At 36.9% G+C, this 14,705-nt stretch overlaps 1 protein-coding gene across 1 annotated transcript in view; it reads left to right on the plus strand.

Moving 5' to 3' along the window:
* Kcnb2 (potassium voltage-gated channel subfamily B member 2) overlaps nucleotides 1–10,323 on the plus strand; it is a 413,898-nt gene extending 403,575 nt beyond the window's left edge. Inside the window, exon 3 of the mRNA XM_023561723.2 lies at nucleotides 4,769–10,323. Within this exon, the coding sequence (XP_023417491.2) occupies nucleotides 4,769–6,925 (2,157 nt within the window). The 3' untranslated portion in view covers nucleotides 6,926–10,323. The remainder of the gene's footprint in view (nucleotides 1–4,768) is intronic.
* The last annotated feature ends 4,382 nt before the right edge of the window (nucleotides 10,324–14,705 follow it).

Here is a 14,705-nt window from a genome sequence, read left to right on the forward strand (position 1 = left end):
AGTGTTGGAAGCCCTGTTCTTAGGTCTGTGTGAGCCTGTGAATGTCTGTATCTAACTGAAGAACTGGGGAATCATCTATATTATTCAAGAGGGGAAAATGTTTTATCCAGAAAGAATGTCTGTTCTCAGCAATAAGATGCTTGAAACATACATGGCACTATCTTTTGCAAAGCCTTCCCTTTTGAACATTTTATATTTCTGAAGCAACAAAAATTTATTTCATCCTTTTGACCAAAATGTCAAGGTTATTTGTAACTCGTTCTTGATTTGGCTTACAAATATGAATGGAATTAGTAAAATGTTTTAAGTTAGACTTAGAACCACCAAAATCTAGAGGTAAATGAATCTTTCAGATGACCTAATCCAAATCTCCAACAGGTAAGAGCTTAGAATCTCCATTCCCTCGCCATGTACAAGCACAAGTCTATTTGCTAAAGCTGAGAGAAGAATTTCCACTCCTGCCAGCTCTAGAAGCCAGTTGTTGGAAGTGACAGAGATTCACTATCTGAATCAGTCAAATCCTAACGTGTGTATAGTTATGACAAGTGAAGCATCACTTAGTGCCATAAAGGTTTGTGGTACTAATGTCAATATTCGTGTCTAGTTTGTTCTATGTCTTAAACTAAATTTCACCTTCATTTTATTTATTGTGTTTCAAAGAGAAAAAAAAACCTCTTCAATAAAACAACATACCAACATTTGTCTAATTGCTCCACAACTCCACATCTATATATATATATATATATATATATATATATATATATATATATGTCTACAATGCCATCTTTGCAGTACAACTTAAAACTTGTGGTTTTTCCTAACATGAATGTGGGATTGTTAAGGGCTTTAATGTTTATTTTTTCCTTCAGGAATTAATCTTCTTCAAGAATATATTCCTTATCATTTTATGCATATATTAAATTTAATTGTGTTAAGAGTAACCATACTTGTTAAGTTGCAATCAGCTAGAATATAGACTGCATTAATTGATATTAGTTAATGTTTAGCTTTTTTCCAAAATCAGCTAAATAAATAAAATGCCCTACAAATCTGCATCTAAACTTTTACTATTGCGATTGATTGGTCTGTCTTTTGAAAAAAATTCTGAGGTATACACATACAAAGAGTACCTGATTTTATGGGGAAAAAATACAATATACTAGTAATAAAGCACTGTTCTTTAAATTAAGAGCCATAATAATAAAATAAGAGCCATGAATCTCAGCACATTGTGAAATACATTGTACTGTGATTTTCTTTCCAGCATTTTAAGAGCAAAGATGAGAGCTAAAAGAACCAGAGGGGAAAACAATAAAAGTTATTTTTAAAAAAAGGCATAAGGGCTAGGAAGGTTGTCATGTGATAGAGCACTTACATAGCATTTGCAAGGCCACAGTGTCACCACATCACCACAGAATTACCACAAAATGAATTAATCACCACAAAATAATTAATTAAGGAAGAGAAAGAAAAAGCCAATAACCTAGAAGTAGAGAAATTTAGAGAAATGAAAAGTACAAGGGTTGATAGCACACAACATGATACTTTGACCCAGAGACGGTAGAATGATACAGGGCCAATCCTGCAGGGACACGCACACTTGCCCAGCAAAGCTTTACTGGGGAGAGGAGGAAATGACTTCAGCCAAAATTGAACTTTGGCTGATGGAAGAGAGTAGTTGGTGGAGAGAGTGATCAAGCTTCTACACTCAGAGCAAAAAGAGTAGATTTTTATTAATTTTCTGGGATGAGCTACAGTCCAGTGATTTCCATTAGCCAGGGGCATTTTTGCTTTAAAAGATGTTCCTTCTTGGGGCTGGAGATTTAGCTCAGCGGCATAAGCACCTGCCTTGCAAAGCAGGCGGTCATGAGTTCGATCCCTGGTACCAGAAAAAGAAAAAAAAAAAAAAAAAGATGTTCCTTCTTTTGATCAGTTTGGAGCCAGAACCCTCCTCCTACACTGTGTTCATGATCGACTTGTCCTAGAAGTTACTGAATTTCCAGGAACTAGATCTGGTGCTGTCATCCTGTGCAAAGCATGTCAGCCTTGAATTTGATGGGCTAACAAGTGGTCACCTTCACTCAGGACCTGCTGACTTACACTTACAGCTGCTTTCATCACCTTGCATAAATGTCCTGGTCTAATGAGAAAGTTTAAGGTCTTCCATTGTTTGAGCTGCGGAGGAAGCACTGAGGAGTTGGAGTAGAAGAAGCACATAGCAGCCTCTTTGAGCAACAAACAGGCCAAGCTAACCCTGTACTCACTCTTGGAAAAACACATTTTTAAGTGATCAACCTATCTACATGCACAAATGAGTAGAATCTGATTCCAGGGTTAAGACAGCACAGGTTCCCTGGTATTGACTGACAGCTTTGTTTTGCCATATTTGACTGTATTCTCCCCCCCCCAAAAAAAAGTAATAAGCACTAAGGAGTAATGAAATCCAAAGTGCGTGAATTTTGTTGTAAAAAAGAGAGGGAAAAAAAAAAAGAAAGAAAAAGAGCTCTAACGGATATAACAGCAAGTGTGTTTAGGGGTGTTAAATAGCTGACTGTATCAATGTTTTTGGATCATTGAACACAGCTGTTTGCAGTCTACCTGTTTGAATGTCCACCTTGTATTCTTTGATACTGTGATTTGAGGAACTATTTTCAAGATGATAATATGTAATATACTAACAGGTGATTTCTTACTGTTATGTTTTTTGTTTGTTTGTTTGTTTTGTTTTTTTTGTTTTGTTTTGTTTTTTTGTAGTTCTGTATTACGTGTACCCTTACACCGCTTTGGTTTGTTTTGTGTTTTTCTCTTTTTCCTCTTAAATAAAAAAAAAAAAAAAAAAGACAGCACAGGAGACAGACACACTCTGAAGACAGAGGTACGAACCTTTATCCGATTTCAGTCACCCATGACTTGCAGGTCTAAGTGCAGTCAATGTCTTTAGCAAATGTGGCCTTCAGGTCCCTGAGTAATAACCTAGGAAACTGTTCTCATAAATGCCAAGTCAGATGTAGGAAAATAACACTATATTGCCCACATGTGTGACCTCCAAAATTAGTGATGTTAGGTTGATTAAGAGCAATTGAAACTAGAGAGTTTGTTTAGGCTTTTTCTTTCTTGTAAAAATGTTTAATTTCATACAAACACCCAACATCAAGGGGTTTCATCAGGGTCTCCTGATGAAACATGGGTCTGTTGAAACATGCCATGCTGCTAAGGACAATAGTTTACTGTATGCAGGACTTTATTTTGTCATCTGAGCCTTTTGTCCCATCACTACTGCACAGTTGGGGTCCCTAACTGTCTTAGGAGAAAGAAATCAGAAGTCCTGATGATGTAGAACTTTTTCACAGTCCAATTTTTACTGAACTGTAGCCAGTAGACATTTAATCCTTGCTCATTAAATTGTCTATTAGATACTGATCTCTAAACAAAACAGTCACAGGATATCTTTTCAGAGCTAAATATAACTGAGACCAATGACACCTACCAAAGTCATAGAGAAAAGTCAGATGTAACCAATCCAGACCTAATCTAGGTAAGAGAGATCTCCTATTTCACAAAGAATTTTGCATTCCAAATAAGCACAATCCTTACTAAGCAAAACTGCTTCCTTATTTTGTTCTCAAACACAAGTCTTTCCATTCTGCCCCATAAATAGACCTGGGTTAACAGTGAGGAAGTCCATCTTGCACTCTATATATTGTAAGCTTATACAGACTTCTCATACACCTATTCTTCCCCTTTGTCTTCCTGAAGTCCTATGTCATTGCTACCTCTAACATATAAGTATCTTTCATTTATTTAACATCTGCGCTCTGTATAATCTTTAAAGCAACCATTAAGTAGCTACAATTATTGCTGCCTTCTATCAGATTTGTAAACTGAGACACAGTCAGGTTAAATAAAGTTTCTCCAAGGTCACAAAGCAATCAGACTGCCTCATCCCAAAACCCAGACACTTGACCCTCTTATTTCTTTCTGAGTTCTGCCCTTTCCTTTCAAGACTGACATTGTGCTTCTATTTCTTCTGCCTAGAAGATCTGCCCTGCACTGAGATCACCATGGTCATTCTTCAAGCTCTTCTTTGTGAAATGTACCTTGCCTGAGAAAAGTTAGTGAATGTCTTCCTTTTCCAGCAAGACGCCAGACAGGAAGCCACACATCCCAGGACAAATGTTATGCTCACATGGACCCAGTGTCAGTACTCACCACAGAGATGAGCACTGGTCTAAGGAGAAGCATTGGTGTATTGAGTGCCATATTTTCTCTCTACATTTGTGTTTTACATTTGTGTTATTAGTTGGAGAATAAAACTCCTAGTGACCATGAATTCTGCCTAGCTTATGCAGCATGTAAAGCAATTCACTTAAGGAATAATAAACCAGGTGGTTAAGAGAGAAAAATTACAGATAAGAAAGATGATTACTCCCCAAAAAGCTATTCCAGCCATATGGGGCTCTCATGCAAATGGTGAAAACTCACACAAATGTGTCTAAGAACAATAATTGAGGAGGGGTGAATCCATTTTTTTTTTCTAATTGCTTAGTTCCTGGATTTAAATATACATCAGTCTTTTCAGTGAAATGAACTCATAAAGAGTAAATGTATTTGTACTCATTAGAGAATTTTAGGTTGTAAAGTTACTTACATTAAAACTTTTCCAATAACTTGGAGCATTGCATATCATTTAAAAAGCCAGTGATCCATATGTCACTCGCTGTTATACAACTGAAAGGATTTGCTAACTTGACTTTCTTCTCTTTTCCAGATCTTGGCCATTGTGTCTATCTTGTTCATCGTACTTTCCACCATTGCTTTATCTCTCAACACCCTACCAGAGCTGCAGGAAATGGATGAATTCGGACAACTCAATGACAACTCCCAGCTAGCACATGTGGAAGCCGTGTGTATAGCTTGGTTTACCATGGAGTACCTTCTGCGATTCCTGTCCTCACCAAACAAATGGAAGTTCTTTAAAGGCCCATTAAATGTCATTGACTTGCTGGCCATCTTACCATACTATGTCACCATTTTCCTCACAGAGTCCAACAAGAGTGTGCTGCAGTTCCAAAATGTGAGGCGAGTGGTCCAGATCTTCCGCATCATGCGCATCCTTAGGATCCTGAAACTCGCGAGACATTCGACAGGCCTGCAGTCTCTAGGGTTCACCCTCAGGCGGAGTTACAACGAACTGGGCCTGTTGATATTGTTTCTGGCCATGGGGATAATGATATTTTCCAGCTTGGTGTTTTTTGCTGAGAAAGATGAAGATGCTACCAAGTTCACCAGTATCCCTGCATCATTTTGGTGGGCCACCATCACCATGACCACTGTGGGCTACGGTGACATTTACCCTAAAACATTGTTAGGGAAAATTGTGGGAGGCCTCTGCTGTATTGCTGGCGTTCTGGTAATTGCCCTTCCTATCCCAATAATTGTGAATAATTTTTCTGAGTTTTACAAGGAACAGAAACGCCAGGAGAAAGCAATTAAAAGGAGAGAAGCTCTTGAGCGGGCCAAAAGGAATGGAAGCATTGTTTCTATGAATTTAAAAGATGCCTTTGCTCGAAGCATGGAACTGATCGATGTGGCTGTCGAGAAGGCTGGAGAGTCAGCCAATACAAAGGACTCGACTGATGACAACCACCTGTCTCCAAGCCGGTGGAAGTGGGCCAGGAAAGCTCTGTCGGAAACAAGCTCCAACAAGTCCTATGAGAATAAGTACCAGGAGGTTAGCCAAAAAGACTCCCATGAGCAGCTGAACAACACTTCTTCCTCCAGCCCACAGCACCTGAGTGCCCAGAAACTGGAGATGCTGTATAATGAAATCACCAAGACACAGCCTCATTCTCACCTGAACCCGGACTGCAAAGAAGAGCCTGAGCGGCCATCTGTGTACGAAGAAGAGATAGAAATGGAAGAAGTAGCCTGCCCGCAGGAGCAGCTGGCTGTGGCACAGACGGAGGTCATCGTGGACATGAAAAGCACCTCCAGCATAGACAGCTTCACCAGCTGTGCCACCGACTTCACAGAGACAGAGCGATCACCTCTGCCACCGCCCTCTGCATCTCACTTGCAGACAAAGTTCCCCACTGACTTCCCAGGAACAGAAGAGCACCAAAGAGCCAGAGCCCCTCCGTTTCTCACACTAAGCAGAGAGAAAGGGCGGGATGCCAGGGGTGCCTCTCTAGATTATGCCCCTGTCGACATAACTGTGAATCTTGAGGCCAGTGGTGCCCAGTGTGGGCTACACGGTCCTTTGCAGTCTGATAGCACCATTGACAGCCCTAAGAGCTCGCTGAAAGGGAGCAACCCACTAAAGTCCAGATCTCTCAAAGTAAACTTTCAGGAGAACAGAGGCAGTGCACCCCAAACCCCACCCAGCACAGCAAGGCCACTGCCAGTAACAACAGCTGACTTTTCTCTCACCACCCCGCAGCACATCAGTACCATCCTCCTGGAAGAAAGTCTCCCCCAGGGAGATAGACCCTTGCTGGGCGCTGAGGTTTCAGCACACTGCCAGGGACCTTCCAAAGGGCTGTCCCCTCGGTTTCCCAAGCAGAAACTGTTTGCTTTCTCTTCAAGAGAGAGGAGGAGCTTTACTGAAATAGATACTGGCGAGGATGAAGATTTCTTGGAGCTTCAAGGGGCAAGGCCAGACAAGCAGGCAGACTCCAGCCCTAACTGCTTTACAGATACACCTAGTGACGTGAGAGACCCTTTAAGAGAAGAGGGCTGTGTGGGCTCTTCCTACCCCCAGAACACAGGTCACAGTTGTAGGCAAGACATTTACCATGCTGCAGGTGAAGTAAAAAAGGACAGTAGTCAAGAAGGGTGCAAGATAGAAAACCACTTGTTCGCCCCAGAAATTCATTCCAACCCAGGAGACACGGGTTATTGTCCCACACGTGAAACCAGCATGTGACTAGTTACAGAAGCAATAATAATGAAAATAATAAAAACTTGTTTCTTAAGATGCGATTAATAATGCCTGTGAACTAAAACATGGGAAGCCCCCCCAAAAAGTGCATAAAATGTTATTTTTGCATGGCATGAACCATTTAGTTTAAGTACTGTTTAAATAAAGAGTCAAGACTGCATTTTGTAACAAAAAAAAACTGAAGAACAGTGAACCAATAAAGAGAGCTCTATTAGGAACCAGTACTCTGCAATGTTTGACATTTTTGATCCTTTCATTTCAAATTGTAGGCAGATCAAGTTTTAGCATTTCTGTTGCAATGAATCTTAGAATTTGCACATGAAAGGATGAAATGTCATTGCATGCATTCATAATTATGAGGAATAAGGTGCTTTTGAGCTTGCAAAATGCGTTGTGTAAATAATGGGGCCTGGATGCAAAAGTGTCAAGAACATGTGGAAACAAGTTTCTGAGACACAGATATTTCCTTCATAGCTGCAGCCTGGAGGAGCTGAACAGACTTCCTGTTGCAAAATTGCAACCTCTTCTTAAACCATCTCGCATATCTTGCTCGGGGTTATAAAGGTCTTATAAAAATAATTGTTTAAAGGAATACAGTATTTTTATTCATTTGTGATATAATTCATAGGGTACTCTTTTTTTTTTTTTTGCTTCTGCTAAGTTGTGGCATTTGTGATTTTACTTGTTAATCATGGAAATCAGCAGGATTTAATGACCAGATACTACAATATTTTAATCTAAGCTTGAAATTTTGCCGTTAAATTGTGTATCATGCCACAGCCTAGTACAGTAACTGTATTTTTTAAAAATGAAAATATAGGAAAGCTTTTTTAAAAAATGACACTCTATATTTGCAAATTCATTCTTTTTTAAATAATTGTATTTTGGCCCTCTAGATACAAAAATATTTTCCTCTTATATTCCACATAAACTTTTCTAACTAATGGTATAAAATGCAGATATGCCAAAATGGGCATTCCATGACAGACTTTTGACAAACTAAACTAAAAGCAGGGTCATTTAAATGAGACTGCCATCACCCTTCATAGATAGAATTGGTTCCAACATGAGTGACCGTGCAAACAGGGCAAGGTGGGTAATAGGCTCACTCAGCGTTTCTCACTATGGGGTGGGATGATGGGAAGACACTGTCATTTGCTGAAAGAAGTTGGTCCTTTTGTAGGTGAATTTTGCTCCAGCCACCAATAACAGTAGCACCCTCAATAACTGCAACAAATGAAAACACCTTCTTAGGTTTGCACTCACTATCCTGCCCTACAAGTGATCTGGACTATGTTTGTTGAAATTCTTCCAGCATTTTCTACTGAGAGCCCTGAAATGCAGAGGAGCAAAGGCACTGGCTGGAGGTTTCCCTATTGATGAAGTCTGGGTCGGAACCTGGGTCATCAAGCAACTTTGCTTCTCAGGAGCCAAGGCTGCTTACATAGGTGCAAGCTAGTAGGTACGTGATCTTAGAGAAGCCTCTACCAGCCCCTTTGGGTCTAGGCTTCACCCGGATAAAATCCAAAGCAAAATTATCTCTAAACTCCCCTTACACTTCCACAAAATGTAATTCCTTGTCTTCCAGGCGCTCCTAGATTTTGCCTCCAGGGCTTTTAGCAATGTGCTTTTGCCCTTATGCATATGCAGTTCAAGGAATGAGTCAGAAAAATGCTGGGCCTTATTAAAAGCACTTCTTGTTTAAAAGAAAACTACTCTAATTTTCACTATCGTTTTAAAAGAAAAACAGGGAAACTAGTTCAAATACTTAAAATGAATCTAATTTAAGCCTTTAACATTCCTTAATTAACAGAATCTGGTCATTAAATCTCAAGATAAGCAAATGAATTTTGATCTGGGTTGAACTCCAAGCAGCCCTGCTGCTAAAAATAACTTAAAACATTTCTCTTTTCTTTTTACTGTGCTAAGAATTTAATGGTTGTCATGTTTGTTTCAAAACATAACTTTAAGTGTTTATGATCATTAATCATTGATATTTACAGTACTCATTTATTTTAGTGTCTAGAACTAAATGTTGATCAGTTTTGTAAATCTGAATGTTTGAATTTTCTATATATAGTTTTTCAAAGTCAAGCAGGGTATATCTGCTGTTAGGTAAATAGCAAATAATTTATGAAAATCATTTCGTTACATATCCTCATGGAGCAGTTATTTTCTGTCTCTTACAGGTGAATCTCAATTTTTAAAATTCATTTCACTGAATAAGTGGACTTGACTTATCATCCTCACAACTGACTAATGCCTCACATTTTATGTGTCTGTTGGGCCTTCTACTGAGAAGCCCACTCCAGAATATCAGTAACCTTGTCCAGTCAAGGAACACTTGACATTCCTCTCTGGAAGCATTCTCCCTAAAATTTACTTACTTTTCAATTCAAAGTTTTTGTTTCTGTTTTTGAAGTTTTAAAGATTTTTCAAAAACATCCTATGGAAAGATAATCCTTTAATTCTCAGTTCCTGTGGTCTGAAATCTTAAGCTAGGGGAAAAAAGGGAGGGAGAGAAAAAGAGAAAGGAAAGAAGGAAGAAAAGGAAAGGAAAAGAAAGAAAAAGAAAGGAAATAAGGAAGGTTTTCTTTAAAATTTTTGTTTCACAAGGAGGCAGTTTGGGAACCAGGGTGTCTCAACATGCACTTCTGTAATGCTTTCTAAACCTTTCCAGTGAACTGCAAATAATTCTGAGGGTAAACATGCATACCTAGAAAGATCTGGAAATAATACCTACCAAGCACATGGTTCTTTTAAAGTTTTATGTTTTACATTAAAAATTTGCGTCAGTATTGGATTTTACCTCATGATCCATCTGTTGTCAATATTTTTAAATGATGTTTTATATTATTACCAACTAGTAAAACGGATACTCTTACAACTTTAAATACCTCTTTTGTACTCCCTGAAAAAAATGCATCTACAGTTGGAGAATCATTACCTGAATAACAGGAATATAGAGATTGGTGCCTTGAGACTTCTGTAAGTTTTTGCTGCTGAGAGAGTTCATTCATCATTGCCTAGCTCAGTGTCCAGGGACAAATGTCAGCAAGTAAAGACGACAAGTGACTCAAAATCACAGTCCTCTGAATGGCTAATCTGATTCTTTCAGCTTTCTTAACAACCAGTGCAGATTGCCACAAGATCATTTTAGCTCAAAAAATGGAAACCAGTCACAAGAGGATCACCCTGGGGGGCATCAGAGTCTGTCTCGGGTAGGTACACACATACTAAGTAGGTCCCTAAATTTAACTTCATTAATCTCTAAACATTTGATGAAAAACTTCTTTTGTTCAAGCCAACTACTCTGAAGTAGACATGTGATCAAGCATTATCCTGATGTGACTAGATTTAGTAATAAAAAGAATACATGCCAAGTGTCTGTTCCTATTAATTTTTTGTTAACAGATTCACTCTCGTGTAGACACCAGCCCAGTTAAAAAGTTCAAGTTATTACTCTTGTTATTTGAGTAAAGAAAAACCATATGTATGTAGAGTACTTCATGCTTTCTTCTCACACACAACAATTTTCTAAAGTATTAATAAAGGGCATCAGAGGTTTTGTTCTTTTTTCAAGGTCACACAGATCACTGGGAAACAGTGGGGCCTCAACCGTGCCGTCTGTCTTTAAGTCGAGCATTCAAAATATTACTGGAAAGTATGTTTAACAAAAGGATTTTATTCTATTAATGTGTGAAATTATGTAAATGAAAATGAGGTACATGTATAGCCATGTAGTTTATTTAAGGCAGCAGTAGAACATGACAAATAAAAATGAATTGAGATCATTGGCATGGACCATGTTTAGCACATATGTTTGCCAATTCCAATTCTGGCCAGAAGATGCACATCCCTTGGCTAAAGAGAAGAATTCATCATTCATGATGTGATATGATATACAATATTAGTCAGAGAGCTGCAGCAGATCATGTGACTTTCCCAAACAGAAATAAATAGAACTTTAGAAGTACACCTAAGTTCAAAAATATTTTCTAATTCAATTTGATCATTTGTTCATTCAGCAATGACCAAACCAAGGGAGCCTATGACAAGCACAAATGGTATTATTTTCCAAAGAACTTTTTTTCCTAAGAAATAGATGAATGGTATAAACCCTGATACATAGTAAATTTTGAATCAGTTTAGTCTTCATGCTTGAAATAGTAAATGGTTAATTCAATTGAGTGAGGTTACAAGTTTCCTTTCTTTATCTGACAAATTTAGTAATTTTTCAGGGCTAGGAATGTAGCTCAGTGGTAGAACACTTGCCTAGTGGGCAGAAGGTTGTGGCTTACATCTTCAGCACTAGAAATGAAAGCAAAAAACAAGAAATAACTTTTCAACTAGATATATTGCTTGTCAGAATAGCTAGTAATAGCTTACCACAAATAGCTAGAATAAATAACATTAATGGAAAAGTCTACAAGTACTCTTGCAATTTTGATAGTTAAATGATTACAATTGAAGCATTTTAATGTTTTTTCCTACTTTTGTTTGTAAGCAATGTCTTAGGGATGTATCATTATCTTCTGCTTATCCCTTCAATATCCAAAAATTATTTAGCTTGACTCAAAGGATTTATGTAATATAGCTATATGTACGTACATATATATGTATAGATACATATATATGGAGAGAGAACTAAAAAATGTATATGTACTACAGGAAAAGAAAATCAGTGTGATATTTCTTCAACAGATGGTGTTACCCTCATATTGGGGATTCTAGAGGGTATCCTATATTGCAGGAAGCCCACCTCACTGATGGCCCTTAGTGAAGAAATTGAAAATGCATGCACAGTACTCTCAGTGACTGAGATTACCCAAGCAACAGTTTGCCATAGTAATAAAGTTCTGGAAGCTAATGACCATCACTTTGACCACCTTTTGTAAGTGTAAATGCCAAAAGTAATGTGTATTAATCTCATGATGTCTCAATAAGTTTAGTGTTAAAATATTTATACAAATTTTTCTTTTCCTGAAGCATATATATATATATATATATATATGTCCATATTTGCCACTGCAATGTCCTGTTTCAAACCAAGGAGAAAGAAATAACTATAATATCTAAATAGAAATGAAAATATTTAAAGACCAATCCCTGCTAAGAAGAAAATATCCCAACTCCAAAGTCCTACGTATTTTCCAATTTAACATATATATATTTATATATATGAAAAATTTAATACACATATATATGTTAAACTGAAATATATATATATATATATATAGCTATCCTTTAATGAAAATAAACATTTCTTCTACTTGCCTTTTTAAAACTGCCTGACTGAACTGTATAAATCCATTTTACCATTGCCATTAATGCATAATCTCATCCTTTATGAAGTCTAAAAGGGTTTTAACCTATAAATGTACACATAAATATAGTATAATAAGTCATCTCAAAACCAGCAAAAGATATAAGTACAAAGAAAGTGAAAAAGATTAAGAAAAATGTAAGTAAATTGGTGTATTTTTTTAAAAAGAAAAGTTTGTATTAGGTATACATGTATACTTGTATAAAATTTAGAATGAGTAGTTATTCACATAGAAATTAGAATTGAGGCCATAATTTCCAAATTACTTTCTCTATTAAAAATTTTTTATCATCATACAGATATTTCTAGATTGCTATTAATGAACAACAAAAATTTGCATGTTTACTATGTGCCAGAAATTAACTCATGTGTGGTTCAGTCCCTCAAGTTTAAAACCTAGAAGAGATTTCATAATTGATTCTGTATTCCATAGTGAATTCCACCAGATGAGCTAGAAATAATATGATAGTAGTCTGAGTTTTTTTCTGAGAATTTCTATAATCCTGTTTTGTTTTGTGAGACCTAAATTGCTTATTTTTTATTCCTTAATCTACAATCTGAATTTTTAGCATATAGTTTCTGAACATGCAGCCTCAAAGTTACAAGAGCTGTCTGGAATTCAATGACAGTGTATTTCAACAAAGACATTTTTCACTTCAGCAAAAGAAAATAAGATTCCAGTCAAAAATTATATGCATAGTAATTATTTTTAACAGTTCTGGTTGATTTTTTTAAATCCTAACCTGTGTGCTAAGACCAAAGACATTGCAATCTGCTCACCTGATAAAAGCTGAAAATTAATCTGAACAATGCAGTTTATGTGCATAATTCTGGAGAACAATATGACTGAGTAGTTAGTTCTTCCTTCAGGTATTGTTTCTGCATTTAAACCAAAAGCAGCTACAACTTGGGTGAAGTTTTTTGTCGTTATTGCGGTTGGTTGGTTTGTTTTATTTGTTTGTTTGGTTTGGTCTGGTTTGGTTTTGTAGTCACACCTTAATTTTCTTTTTCTTATCCCCAAATGTCTGTTAAAACTGTGGTTATACCCTACATTGCACTTTCACAATACTCCCACCAGTTGCCGCTAAATCAAAATCAAGTCATGAATTTAGCTAAGTACCTGGCCTGCACTCTGAATACAAAATTACTTTGATCATTCTGACATGAGTTGGAAATTAGAAAAATGGTAGTTTTTTTAAAAAAACAAGAAACCTGTGAAGGCAAAAATATTGAGTTGATGAACTCAGGAATCCATAGTTTGCATTCTACATAAAAATTACAAGTAGAGCCCAAAATATCTCAACTGACCCTGGTGAAAAAACAGGTGTTTTAAAACTCCCCGTGGACAGCTGGGGTGCTGAACAGAAATTCTGCTATAGCCATATTCCTGGCCCATCTTTAAAAGATGCTTCTAACGTTCTTCTTCGCAGCATATGGGCTAGGCTATGTTTTTAACTTATGAACTATACTCAAAACATATTTAATTGAAATTAGGAAAAATTTTTAAAAGAAAACAAATACACAAAAAGCAGTGTGCACCAATGTTGTTTGAATTGCTTATTCATCAAGTTATCAGAATTAACAGCAATGTATATGTCATAAAAGTCTTGCTAAAGAATTGGCAAAAATTTTCCTATTTAGTTCAAAAATGAAAGAAAGTAAAAAAACGGTGACTTACAAAACACTGTTTGTCACGCAATAGCCAAGTTCCAAACTTATGCAATTTTAAAGAGGTATTTTCAGCCATAAAAAATTCACAGTGAATGGATAACAAAGATTTATTAAGCAAATATGAGGCATTGATAGCACACTGAAGTATTTTTAATAACCTTTACTTTAACTACAAAATCGATATGTCAGCTCTTAGCACCTTGTTTTCAATCCAAAATATTTTCTATTTTATACCGCTGCTTATTCTATTTGCTTGCTCTGATTTAGTTGAACAGATGAGAGTAAGTGAAAGGAAGAGTTTAAGGGGGAAAAGCTTTGGAAAATGTATTAACATTACCCAGTGCACCCTGAAGAGTAAGAGAAAAGAGGACATTATTTGACCGTCTCACTCCTTTCTACCTTCTCAAATTTACCCTTTTGGTCTGAAAACAAATTCTCATGATCAGATCTCAAGATCTTATTCATTCCGAGTTTTCAATCTTCTTCTGTCTACGGTACCCAGCAGCAATCCTTCCCAAGGGTCTGCTGCTTAGCACACATCAGGTACCAAGTCAAAGACAGAGCTAACTAGGCGAAGGCTAAAGCCAAAGGAAACATGTCCAGGGGGCCAGAAAAATACATGGATGCTTAAAGAAAAAGAAGAAAAAGGATTTTCTCAGTACAGCATAATCCATGATTTGACAAACAAAACAATGATCTAAAATCTTATTTCATGGTTAACAGAAAAAAAAATAGATTTGTTTTGTTTTATTTCGGGTTGGTTGTTCT

The sequence above is a fragment of the Cavia porcellus genome, unplaced genomic scaffold (assembly GCF_034190915.1).
Source record: "Cavia porcellus strain 051 isolate PalLab524CR breed Dunkin Hartley unplaced genomic scaffold, mCavPor4.1 scaffold_10, whole genome shotgun sequence".
Taxonomy (NCBI): domain Eukaryota; kingdom Metazoa; phylum Chordata; class Mammalia; order Rodentia; family Caviidae; genus Cavia; species Cavia porcellus.